Genomic DNA, 13,039 nt, shown 5'->3' on the forward strand with positions numbered 1-13,039 from the left:
GTCAGTATAAACAGACTTTGCTACCTCAACATAAAGTTCAGTTGTTGATGGAACAAAATTGAAACATTGCAGTGCAATTTATTTGGGTTACATTGGAATGGAATTCTCTTTGGATCAATTCATTGAATTAAAAAGTGCATTCATTGAAATGCACCTTTATTGTTTTTGTCCATTTTGTATAAAGAAGTTACTTAAATTTATTATTAATTATTGATAAATTTTCCAATTTGTAAGTCAAACTAATTTTTTTTTATTGAGTGTAGACCCGGTTTAATCCATGTCCAAGAAACCAGCCCTTAGTGATAGATTTGTTAATACATATACATATATATATATATATATATATATATATATATATATATATATGTATATGTATATATATACATCGGTTAGTCTGTTTGTCTATCTATCTATCTATCTATCTACCTATCTATCTATCTCTCTATCTATCTATCTATCTGTTCATCCATCCATTCATCTATCTAGTTTGAACACCCCTGGTCAAATTGCTTGTTTCGTCCTGTACACACATTTAATTTTTTCCTAACATGTTAAAATCAGCAAATAAATAGATATAGATGTCCACAGTCTCTGGCAACTAAGCAAACTCTTTAAAACTGTTTAAATCAGCAGTGAGGGTTTCTGTCAGTAAAACACTATATAACATATAGAAATAATGAATACGTATAACATAAATACACTAAAACAATATTCAATTATTTTCGAAAAAATAGTCAATGTCTTATCAGCTAGTTAGAGGAACACAAGTTTGGTTCCAGATTTGTCCCGGACACATTGGCTATCCTTTGTATTTGTTCAAATCCACCACCAGCACACCTGATTCAACATCATGAAGTGCTGATTAGCCAAACTAGGTATTGGATGATAACTACAAGTAATACTGGGATTCCCCGAAGGAGAGATTGGAAATGGTTAAACAAACACACTAACATGCCTAAAATCACTACTGACTGTATTGATGCTATTTGTATTTATTCTAATTTCTTAGCAAACATATGCTTACTGTCCAGATAAATAGCAGAAACTGGCCACTGAATTTAAGATATTTAATCATTTAAGATAATTTCAGGTATTTTATGTACTATATATAAATGCTTTGTTCTGGTAATTGAATTGGACTGTAGTGCTGGGCTTTCTAGGCAGATTGTAAAGAAATTAATGTGTAGTTATACTTACTGTAATCTGTATTTTAATCCTCTCTGTCATAGTTCTGTGTCAATATACCACCAAGTATGTGCCTAATGCTATGAAAACACATCGTTGTTGGGTTTTTTTATTATTATTATTATTGCTATTATTATTGTTATTGATGTTTTGTCTTGTTTGTTAATAATAATGATAATTATTCTGTTAAAAGGACATTTGTTGTTGTTGTTGTTGGTGGTGTTTATGTTGTCATTGTTGGTTTAAGATGTGTTTATGTGTTGACTGTGTTTTATCGTGGGTTAGTTAGTGTGGTTAGTGTGTCTACCATAGAGAGAAGTTGTATGGCTAGAAATGACCTTCCCTGCTATTCCGGCATTTCCTCAAGCAGAAATAATGGCATCCTTTGGTTCGTCTTCACTGCCAACACCACCACAATACTTCTACTACTACTACTACTGCTATTACTACTACTGCTACTACTAATAATAATAGCATTGTTTATTTATATAGCGTTGTACACTATTAAACATATAACATGGGGAAAAACAGATCTAATAAAATAACGTCATTGCTATTGTTATGAAAGGTATTGTCACTGTGCATGGTGTACATTTTGGCACGTGAGTGTAGTACAGTGCAGTGCAGCGCAGCGCAGCAGCGGATGATGATGATGCTGATTGGAATGGGGAGGAGCCAGGCAAAGAACACTCCCGGTCAAAATATCCCTCCGCTAGGTGGCGCTAACCCCCTCACTCTCCCCTCCTCCTCCTCTCCTGCTCTTCCTGAGCAGCACTGAGTGAGAGAGTGAGGGAGAGAGAGAGAGAGAGAGTCTTCAGTGCTCTGCGGCGGCTCCACCAGCAGCAGCAGCAGCACCTTCAGCAGCTTCAGCCGCAGCAGCAGCAGCAGCGCGTGGAGGCCAATGATAAGCGCGCGCTGCTGCTTCGCCTTCGTGTCCGCACCCCAGAGCTTATGGGCACATGGAGGAGGGCATGATGAAGTCCAACTCGTTCTCGAGCAGCAAGGAGGAGAAGGTGGAGGCGGACGGCAGGAACAGCGTGTTTCAGCGGCAGGACTCCACGCTGCTGAAGAAGAACAGCAGCAGCAGCGGCGGCGGCGGAGGAGGAGGAGGAGGAGGGAATAACGCCAACGCCGCGGCCGGCAAGGAGCACGCCAACTCCGTGGTGGCCGGCGGGCTGAAAGCGGACCGCGAGGAGACCATGCTGGGGCTGGAGGACGTGGACCCAGTGGGCCGGCAGCACGGCTTCATGCAGCGGCAGATCGGAGCCATGCTGCAGCCCGGAGTCAACAAGTTCTCCCTGCGCATGTTCGGCAGCCAGAAGGCGGTGGAGAAGGAGCAAGAGCGCGTGCAGACCGCGGGCTACTGGATCATCCACCCGTACAGCGACTTCAGGTGACGCGCGCTCGCTCGCTCCATTTGCGTTCTTTTCCTGCTTTCTTGTTGTTTATGTTTTATTGGGCTGCTGACTGTCGTGAAGAACGATCTGCTCCTTTCTGTATCGTTGTCTTGCGCGCACGCGCTATCTTATATGTCTATGTATGTATATACACGCGCGCGCGCGCACACGCTGACATTCAGTCAGTCAGAGCGCGCGCGCACATACACAAACACATACACGCTTGCACACGCACATGCACGCGCGCACAGACATTCTTATATGCTGTCCATAAATGCACACACACTCGCACTCGCGCGCACGCTCTTCCGTCCTGTCCGTGCGCGCGGCGGTGTGACATTGCAGTCGTTTCGGAAGCAGAGCTGAATGCCCTTGCCGTGCGTAAAGAGGGGGGCTGCGTGTCGGGGCTCGGTTTGGCACGTGCAGTGCGGGAGCTGCAGCGAAAACACACAGAAACACACACGCGCGCGCGCACACACATTCAGAGCGGTGTCACTGCGACTGCAATGAGACAGCGCGCGCGGGGGGCGCGAGGGGGGGCATGAGGGGATGTATGACTTCAGGCACGGAAAATGAGGAGATCATTCCTGGGTTGGAGCTGAAGTGTGTGTGTGTGTGTGTGTGTGTGTGTGTGTGTGTGTGGTCAGGTAGCGCTGACAGAAGGCAGTGAACGGGCGGTTTAACACTAATCACATTATCCAGGTGAAAGGGAAGGAGGCGGAGACTGCATTTTCCCCTCAGCAGGCTCTGTTTTGACATTGATGGTTTGAAAATGAGGTGCAAACGGTTAATGCACGCTGCAGGAATGACGGCAGCTGACGTCACATTTTCTCCTACAATCTATGACCATTCCCACCAGGTATCTCGGAATAATTATTTTCTCCAAATATTGATTTACTATGTGGGGATAAAGACATTATTTTCTCAATATATTGAATGTAAGTAATTATTTTGAGATAGTAAGTCAGTAATTCAATATCAATGCAGTATTTTGAGCAAATAGTCATACAAAAGTCAATATTTTGAAACACTGATGCCAGAAACAGAGGACGGGCTTTTATAATAATCCCCCTGTTCTGCACATTTTAGTGTTCTTTTCAATGCATCTGTTTCAAATCACCAGCTCATCTCCAAGCCTTTCAACATGAGATTGAAACATTTGTTTTTGTGCTGTAACGCCCCCCGTTTTAACCTTGTTGAGGGTTCAGTGATGAGCTGATGAATTGGATCAGTCTTGGATGAGAAAAGCACTAAAATGTCCAGAATTACTGCAGGAGCACAAGGATAGCAGTATATGCTACATTATATTGTTCCGTGTCATAGGAACTGTATGAAATAATCACCTGAATCAGTAAATAGATTTAAATGTCCAGACACGAGACCAGTGTTTTCCAGTTGCCGTACTAACCCACCCTGTCCTGCACATTTGAGTGCCTCGCCTGCTCTAAGACATCTAAGTAAATACTTACATGTGCAGATCAAGGTTTAATACAGCAAATATTGTTATGACATATACCGATGCTCATCATTGCGTAATCGTGGACTGCAGTGCAGTCTGGCTGAGGCTTATGTTATAGAAGTGTGTACAGGTTTTAAAGCAGGGGTGTCAAACTCAACCACTAAAAGGGCTATATTAAAAAATCTCAGCAAATCGGTGGACCAGCTGTGTTTTTATTTCATTTTTGCTTAACATTTTGCTATTTTTTTGTTTATTCAAAATATGCCAAAATTGCAAAAGCAAAATATCCATCAAATATTTATTCAGAAATAATTCTAAATAAATTCTTTTAGGTCGTTTATTTAAAACTGGCTATTTGCTTGAACCAGACACCAGGCATCTTTTCGTTTTGTGCAACCGCTGGCCCGTAGATTGCTCTTGGGGGTCAGAATGCACACTATGTTGCAGTGCATGCTGGGGACTGTAGTGCATCTCAGGGTGAAATGGGCTAATAATAGAAAATTAAAATCATTTCGCGGGCCGAATAGGACTGTGTCCCGGGCCTGATGTGGCCCGTGGGCTTTGTGTTTGACACCTGGGATTTAAAGTCTAGATGATGATGTGGAGATCATTCTGGTTATTTGATGATCTGAATCTGCACATATGCTACTTCTTCGCTCTATGTGCATGCTCAGTGTTCACCCTGGCAACAGCAAACTGTTTTCATCTCGGCTGCAGATGCAGAGGGGAGTTCTGTGTGTTCTTACACGCCGCTCTCCAAGGTACTGAACCCAAGTCCACATAGGCTTTAAAGCAGCATTTTTCAGCTCTGCTCTTACCGTCCACCTGCTGTACATTTTATTGTTTGTCCTGCTCTAGACCACCTTTTAAACCCCACGAAGGGTTCGGTTGAGGGTTGAGCTGATGAGTTAAATCAGGTGTGTTGGAGTAGAAAACACTACAATGTGCAGGAGAGGCTAAATTACTGCGTTTGAAAACCCTGCATTATAAAGGATTAGTATTATAGCGTGATGTATTTGGAAAATATTGTGATATTGAATTTGATCAATATCGCCCAACACTGAGAAGAAGAGAAAAGAGCAAGGACGAGCTCAATTGATTTTGTTATCGATCAGGAGAACACAAAAAAGCAAGAAGTGCTTCAGATAATAATGACTTTGCATCTGAGAGCAGATGCAAAAACGTTACGAGTTATTCATTAAGTGCAGAGCAAGCGAGCCGCAGCACATGTGCTCCACATGCTCACAAAGCCGACTGATGTTATTTCTCCCAGAAGACTTGAATGAGGCAGCAAGCGACCATATTGGTTCATAACTGAGCTGGAATGCATTCTTGTAAATGACGATGCTGCAGTGGTGAAAAGAAACAGCTGATCTTTCTTCTGCATGCAGAGCATTTTAGCCTTTTCCCTCCAGTTTAACCTCGTGAAGGGCTTAGAGATGAGCTGTTTAGGTGTATTAGAGCGGGAAAGCACACTAAAATGTAGAAGTTACCAACCATGGCAGTAGTTGTCAACCATGTTCCTGAAGATCTTCCAGGGTGCAGTTTTAGCTTTAACCCTGATCCTAAGGGAGAATAATCCATAAAGCAGTTAGCTAGATATACGGGAAAATAGAGGTGATTAAAAGGTTTCTTTGAGCAATGCAGAAGAACCACTTTTGGTTCCCTAAAGATCCTTTCAGTGGATGGTTCTTGAAAAATGAGATGTGATGTGTGAGTGTAAAGTCCACATAAAGCATAGGTTCTATACCACATGTTCTCTCCTAGAACTGTCCATGCCAGGAACCATTTAGGAAAATAATTTTAAGCTAGAAGCCAATATTGTTCAAGAGGAGGAGATCTAAAAGATGTAAAAGATGTTCTGATTGGCTCTCAATTTTGGCTTAAGTTGTTCACCTACCTGACTTTATGAAATACCTGCCCGATCCATCTCATTACAGTCTTCAGAAATCTTGGCCAATCCCATTTCACCCCTTGCCCCTACCACTTAGCCCTTAGCCCTCTGTTTTGCGTGTTCACGTCTAAGGGCTAGGGTGTCCTGATTTTTGTGAGATAGAGGGGAAGGGCGAAGGCACACTCCAAATGGAGTGTTAAAAAAAGGCAAGATGGCTGCACAAGCGACCAAAAAAAACAGAACTGAGTATTTTCTCAAATAAAAAAATACAATTGTATTATCTTAGATTGATGTCATTTAAATGTTTTATGGTCCTCTTCATTTTTTCAGCAAAAAAAGAAGGCACTAATAATCGCTAGTAGTATGCTGATATCTCGGTGGCTAGCCAAGTAAATTTCCCATTCCACCTTAAATGGTGCAGCAGTTGCATTCTGGAAATGGGACTGGGCCTTTGTTAATCTGGATTTGGGTTGGAAACGTGCATGAAGGCAGATGGCCAGAAGCACTTTCTGTGGTTTCACAGTAACGTTATGAGATGTAAGCTTGTACCCAGTGTTTTTCAGCATGCTTTGCATACGTTTACCGTTTGATAATGTTATGAAATATACAACAAAGGATGTCAAGCTCAGGTCCTGGTGGGCTACAGTCATGCAGACCTGCTCACCAACCTGGTGATGATTCAGTTCTTTGGGAAAAAGATTCAAGGATTCATGAGATCTTAAATTTACCCTCATTCAGTTCAGCTATTTTAATATGATTTCACACAGCAGTAGAATGTAGACAATATAAGTAGTACTTCAAGCTTTTTTGGTGGGGTGGTGGGGAGTTGGGGCTTTTTAAATTTGAAAATAGCCCAGAAATTTAGTTTAGGCCAAAAACAAAAGTCCATACTTAATGAAACAACAATGTAATTAATTACAGTTGTTTCTAATGTTTAAATCAACTACATTTTTCAATTGACACCTTTTGTTCGCCCACCAAATGTATTGGAGGCCTTGGTCCTATTGATCAGCTGAATGAGGTCTGTTAATCTCCAAACCCCTTAAATGGCCAGGGCCTGACGTTTTATTACACACTTCTCTAACCTAAGAATAGCTCAACCAGTTTGCATTGAAGTCCCTGTAGTTACTGAATAATAATAAGCATTAGTGTGTAAAGAACCTGGGATTTTAAGGTCAGGAGCCAGTGGCAGGTCTGTTCATTTTTCTATAAATTGAGTATAACCTATGCCAGCTCTACATTGTAGCGAACATAGTTTCTGAATAATAAGCCTTAGGATGTAATACCCCCGAGATCTGAAGGGGTTAAATGAGGTAGAATGCTAACTCTGCACTCTCCACTCTGTGTGAAGTAACAACATGAGATGCAGTATGATTAGCTGCTACATACACTGGTGTAAAATTCTCATTTACATTTACATTTACAGCATTTAGTAGATGCTCTTATCCAGAGTAACTTACAATACAATGTAATATACATTATCACAAGCATTGTGTTCAACTGAGCAATTTGATATTACTTAATTAGTTCATATTTTAAGTTCCTTTCAGCATAACTTGCTGCACTTTTATTAAAAGCCATGATATGAATTCAAGAATGCACCATAACATTGCATTCTTGTTTAAACTGAACAGTCTTGGTGGTGCTGGTTATTAATGTATATGATCAGCTGTTTTTGAAAAGGAGAAAGTCACAGATGAGGCAGAGTTGAAGCTTGAGAGAGAGGAAGTCAATATATACAATTAATGCAGGGCTCAGTGTTTAATTTAATAGTTCATCCTGAAATGCTAACGTTGCTAACAGTGTCTGAAAGTGAATTACCACTATTGGCATGCTAATTGATTATTATAGCTTCCATCCACTGTCAGCTATGTTAGCACAGCACTTCAGGTCACATGCGAAACGCTGCTGTTCTTTGCTCTGAAGCATATGACAGGCCAGTGGTTATAGCATTGCTTGCGTACGGCAGGCCGTTTAGTGTCATATCCTCTGACATCGGGACAAGGAGTGAAGGTGAGCTGGATTAGAGGTGGACCAAATGAGCTTAACGTGAGACTAAACACAATGATGTAAGAGAACTGACCTTTCTATCGTAATGTGCTGAGGACATTCCTGCTTAGCTGCCATTCATCTGTCAAGCGGCTCATTTCCTGGTGAATTTGGAGATTCTTCCACCATGTCTTATTGAAAGATGGAAAGATAATAATGGACAGATTGCATAACGCACATATTGCCTTACAGCCTCAAAAAAACAAAATACTGTCCTTCTTTACCCTTAGAGGTAGATTCTTCATGTTGTACAACTTAATTGTCATGACATAATTACTCATGCATTTACATGTTAACTATATGATGCATTACACTTTCAGTCAAGTTAAGTTCAGTACTGGTGTTTGTTCATTTTCAGTCTCAACTTATCGCGAAAACAGCAAAAACGTACAGTAACAGATTTTAAGTGTAAGATTGGGTATGTGTGCTGCTGCGAGTTGCACTGTACTGCCTGAAATAATTTAAAAGTTAGAGGCATCAGGTTGAATTTCGCTGGAGTTTTTGGACTACATCATACGTCTTTCGATATTAATGTCACACGCACAGGCCCAAAAAGAAGGCCCGGCTCAAAAAGAATCAACATTATACTGATGTAGATATGATGACAGTAGATAATTCACTTACATCCTCAAAAGACTTATCCTTCACCAAATTTTGACAGAGTTCTCTTTAAATACTATTTCAACACACCCACAATCGTCAGATTCATCTGCTCAGGAAAGGAGGCCGAAGCACAGCCCACGTTACGAAATGTTCTTCCATATGTTGTGTGCAGTTCCACATTTGTTTTAGTTCAGGGATCGGCAACATGCGGCTCTGGAGGTTGGTCGCGCAGACTGCCGGTCACATAGTGACCTGCCGGTGACCTAGTAGCTAACGAAAAGGCAAAGAGAAAGATTTAAGACGAACATTGATAATTTGGAGATGAATGGACATATTTGTATTTATAACCACTCCAGCTGGTTTCATGATATATTTAATCTGCATTGAAAACTGACAAACACTAAAAAGTCGTGAAGCTTCTCGTTTGCCAGCTTCTTGTTTGAATTGTCCCGTTCCACCTTAAATGGCGCAGCAGTTACATTCTGGCACCTTAGGCATCATTTAAGGTGGAGCAGGAAAATTCGAAGAGGAAGCTGGCGAAGGAGAAGCTAACTTCAGCCACGTAAAGACTTGAACGTCAGGAGAAATTTTACAAGAAACTGTTCCACTTTTGAGGAAAAGTTTCCTGCCGGAGATGCGAGAAAAGCAGCTCTAGCTGAGGTAAAGCTAAAAGCAGAGCAAAGTAAGTCTGCATTTTTGTTTATATAATATTTTTTAGCATATACTAGTACATTAGCACATACTGAGACATATTTCCAGCAAGATAGTAAAATGGGCATTAAATGTTGTGGCTCCCAAGGTGGATTGATTTTTGTTGAAAGGATAAAATGGCTCTTCTTAACGTTTGGTTTGCCGACCCCTGATCTAGTTTATCAGATTTAGATTTATATGGATGATGCACATTACTAAACATTTCTATAAATAAAATTTAACCAATTTCTACCAAAGAGATCTCTAAATCCCTAAAAAGTGTACATAGTGCAGCTTTACAACATGATAAAATAGCCCTTGTTCTTTTTACAAATGTGGTATGAATTGAAAGTTCAGAATCTATACTTTTAACAGAATCTCTCCACTGATTCCAGTGAGCCATGATTGAGGAATAATTACGGTAGTCACTGCTTGCTTTCGTAATCGCTGATAACTGTAACTTCTCAGGGTTAATGTAAGGTAACTGACTAATGCTGGCTTGGTGTTTAGCCAATGTTCTGCTGGTGTCAGTGTCCCTTTAGAAGAATGAGCTGGCTTTAGCAATACCTTTACATCACTCCTGCTGGGTATTCTCAGGTGACTGTGATTCGACCTTGCTTTCAACACATGATTTCTCTCTTTCATCGCACCAGCAAATGAGCTTTACATCAAAGACGGAGAGCGAGAGGGGGGACGGAGGGAGAGAGAGGAAAAAAAGAGAGTGGGAGGCAGCCAGTGACACTGTCATCACCGCCTTTGCCAGCCAAAACACAGGATTGTGTGGCTATTCTACACCTTTGCTGTACGATACAGAGCACCTGGCTGTACGCCGCATTTGCAGTCGCCTCCCTTAACCCCTTAAAGGAACAGTGCAGTCAAAAAAGCTTGACAAATGCTGCTAATGAGAATGAATGAACAGCAGCCAAATTAACTAATTAACATTATGAAAATGGTATCATGTGAATTAATGCCTGTTAGCTTCCATTGACTATTAAGCATGTTTGATCAAACAGTTCTTCTTTCTCTTTCCTCATTTTTTTCAATCTAATCTGTATCTGCCTCATTTGTAGCATATCCCAATGACAATGAAAGGGTTAATAATAAAGGGAAGAGTTTGAATTAATCATTAAAATCCTTGTATGTCACACTTTTGTGGGTATATTTCAACCTTTTTGGCATGGTGCAGCTTGTGGGTGGCACCCGTCACTTACAAAAACAAGTTTTTATTATTTTACATCCATTCAAAAATATGATTTACATCTGTTGTAGAGTGAAGTTCACTTTTGTAACATTTAGTATCATGAAGTGATTCTTACATAATGAGAAATTGCTTAAATATGTTTGTTGCCTAGAAGCAACAATGAGTGACAGTGGAATGGATGTAGCCAGTAGAAGGTTACTTAAGAGAACACTGCAGTTATTGTTTAGTTTTTCTATTCAGAACTATTTACTTATTTAATTATTTGTGTTTTTGCTCATTTTGTATGTTTCAATTATTTAGTAATTAACAGATATACAATATTAGTGAAAGAAGTCCATTCCAGACAGTTCTGTTATGTAGCAGTCAGCATATTGTCTATTTTACCAGTGTCATCAGTTTTGTTTAGAAAATGAAGGCTAGTCGTTCTTCCTTATTTGGTTTCATTTATATTTTAGCATTACATTAACAGTTATTTTTGGTTTTTAAATGATTGGTGTCCAAAAATAAAAACTTTTTTTCACAATATTGCATCATTGTAACAACATGAAAAAAATATAGATTTATTTTATTTTATTTATTTATTTTTTATTTTCAAAGATCAACACGTTGTATCCTTTCCAGTTTCATTTCTTTCCAGATATGGCAGTCTGCATTTCTTTCCATTGTTGCTCAATGTTGCCTCAAGGTAGCATACCTCAAAAGCATCCCCACACACAAAAATTACAAAAAAAAGTTTTTAATTTTAATAATCTGTTCAGTTACGAGTGTGTGTGTGAATGTATGCGAATGTCTCTCTGTCTGCCCTGTGATGGACTGGCGACCTGTCCAGGGTGTATCCTTCCTTCCGCCCAGTGACAGCTGGGATAGGCTCCAGCTCCCCCCCCGCGACCCAGAAGGATGAGCGGTTTAGATGATGTGTGTGTGTGTGTGTGTGTGTGTGTGTGTGTGTGTGCATGTTCAGTTTCATGCAACAAAAGTGAATTAAGCATTTTAGACAATTTAAATGATTGATTTTTGCACAAAAAATCAAAACATTTCTGCGCAATATTTTAGCATTTTTTTCAAAGATTAAATCATTGTATCCTTGTTCAGTTTCTTTCCAAATATGGCAGTTATGTATTTCTTCCCATTGTAGCACACTGTTGCCTCAAGGCAACATACCCCAAAAGCACCTACACCCACAGAATTAAACAAAAAAAAAAAAGATTTTTATTTCAATAATCTGTTCTGTTTTATGCAACAAAAGTGAATCAAGCTTTTTATACAACGTTGCTCTCATAATGCATGCAGTAGAGCAATAGAGGGATATGGTCAAAACTCACTTGTAATAGAAGCTATTGGGCAGTTGCTCATTGACCTCTGTTATGCAAGCATGTTTCTTTTTTTGATACAGGGAATTATTCTTTAAATGATTGTCTGTGGAGTGTTTTGTCTAAGAGTGTTTCAGCTTAGGCTGCTTTTTGAACGAAACACAATACAGTGCAATATTGCTTTACTGATGCATTCTGTCCATTACAACTTGTTTGCAAACATCAGAAAAACAAAATATCATGACACAAATCGTGTATGGTAATTTTTTTTAAATATTTTTGCTGTTTTGCCCACTTCCTCTGTCACATGCTTCACTTTCACTGTCCTTCATTTCGCTCTTTCTTTTCCCCTTGTGCAGTAACTGCTGCGCCAGCGGCTTTTAAGCACCATCGTTAGCTCCCTTATTTGTATGGGCCTGATCATGAGCCGTCCCCCTGAATTAAACATGACATAAAAACAACCAACGACAACTAGTGAATGACAACAGCGTCCGCGCACCCTTTGTGTTCATTTTGAAGCATCGAGCGAAACTCGATATCCCACGATCCCTTAATACGCAGGCCGTTTAAAGATTGATGAATGGTTAGTAGTATTCATTATTCATCGTTTTCAGAAAGGACTCATGCTCGACTTGATCTGGACCTGGCCATCAGCTTTTGCCTCGTTTGAAAGTCTGTCATATTTCTGCAGTATCCCTCTCCTGTATTGCGGCTCGTCTGGTTCCGGCTGCTTCTGTGGCTTTGTCTCAGTTAAGAACGCTTTTGGTAAGGGCTGTAATCCATTATGGAGGTGAAGGAAAGCTGGTATTGAGGAATTTTGACATTTCATTATTTACTCAGTGCGGAATCCTCCATGCCCCCGGCGTTTTGGGGTGACTTTGACTGTTTCATTTCTCTTTTTTCCTTCACTGTCTGGATTTATCAGGTAAAAGATGAGCTCAGATTGACTCTGGGGCTTATAAATTAATCACATGGTTTGTTGGGGAGGGGGGGATTTGGAAGCAAACAGACTCCTCCTCCTCCTCCTTCTCTTCCTCCTCCTCCTCCTCCTCCTCCGTGCTGAACAACAGCCAATTTCTAAACCGAGTTTAACCTCTATTTTTAGGGCTTCTGCAACTTCGCCTTGCATTATTGATGCTTTTTGGTCGCTCTTTTTTCCACCCTGCTTCTGAGACGACGTCCTAAAGTCTGATGAAGGTCCTTGTTGAGTGCGCCTCACTTTTTCCAAAATGATGCCCTCTGGTGCTCTTT

At 40.5% G+C, this 13,039-nt stretch overlaps 1 protein-coding gene across 1 annotated transcript in view; it reads left to right on the forward strand.

Moving 5' to 3' along the window:
- The first annotated feature begins 2,144 nt into the window (after positions 1-2,144).
- LOC118820535 (potassium/sodium hyperpolarization-activated cyclic nucleotide-gated channel 1) overlaps positions 2,145-13,039 on the forward strand; it is a 175,421-nt gene continuing 164,526 nt past the window's right edge. The window contains exon 1 of the mRNA XM_036588899.1: positions 2,145-2,578. Within this exon, the coding sequence (XP_036444792.1) occupies positions 2,145-2,578 (434 nt within the window). The remainder of the gene's footprint in view (positions 2,579-13,039) is intronic.

The sequence above is a fragment of the Colossoma macropomum genome, unplaced genomic scaffold, assembly GCF_904425465.1.
Source record: "Colossoma macropomum unplaced genomic scaffold, Colossoma_macropomum, whole genome shotgun sequence".
NCBI classification, from domain to species: Eukaryota; Metazoa; Chordata; class Actinopteri; order Characiformes; family Serrasalmidae; genus Colossoma; species Colossoma macropomum.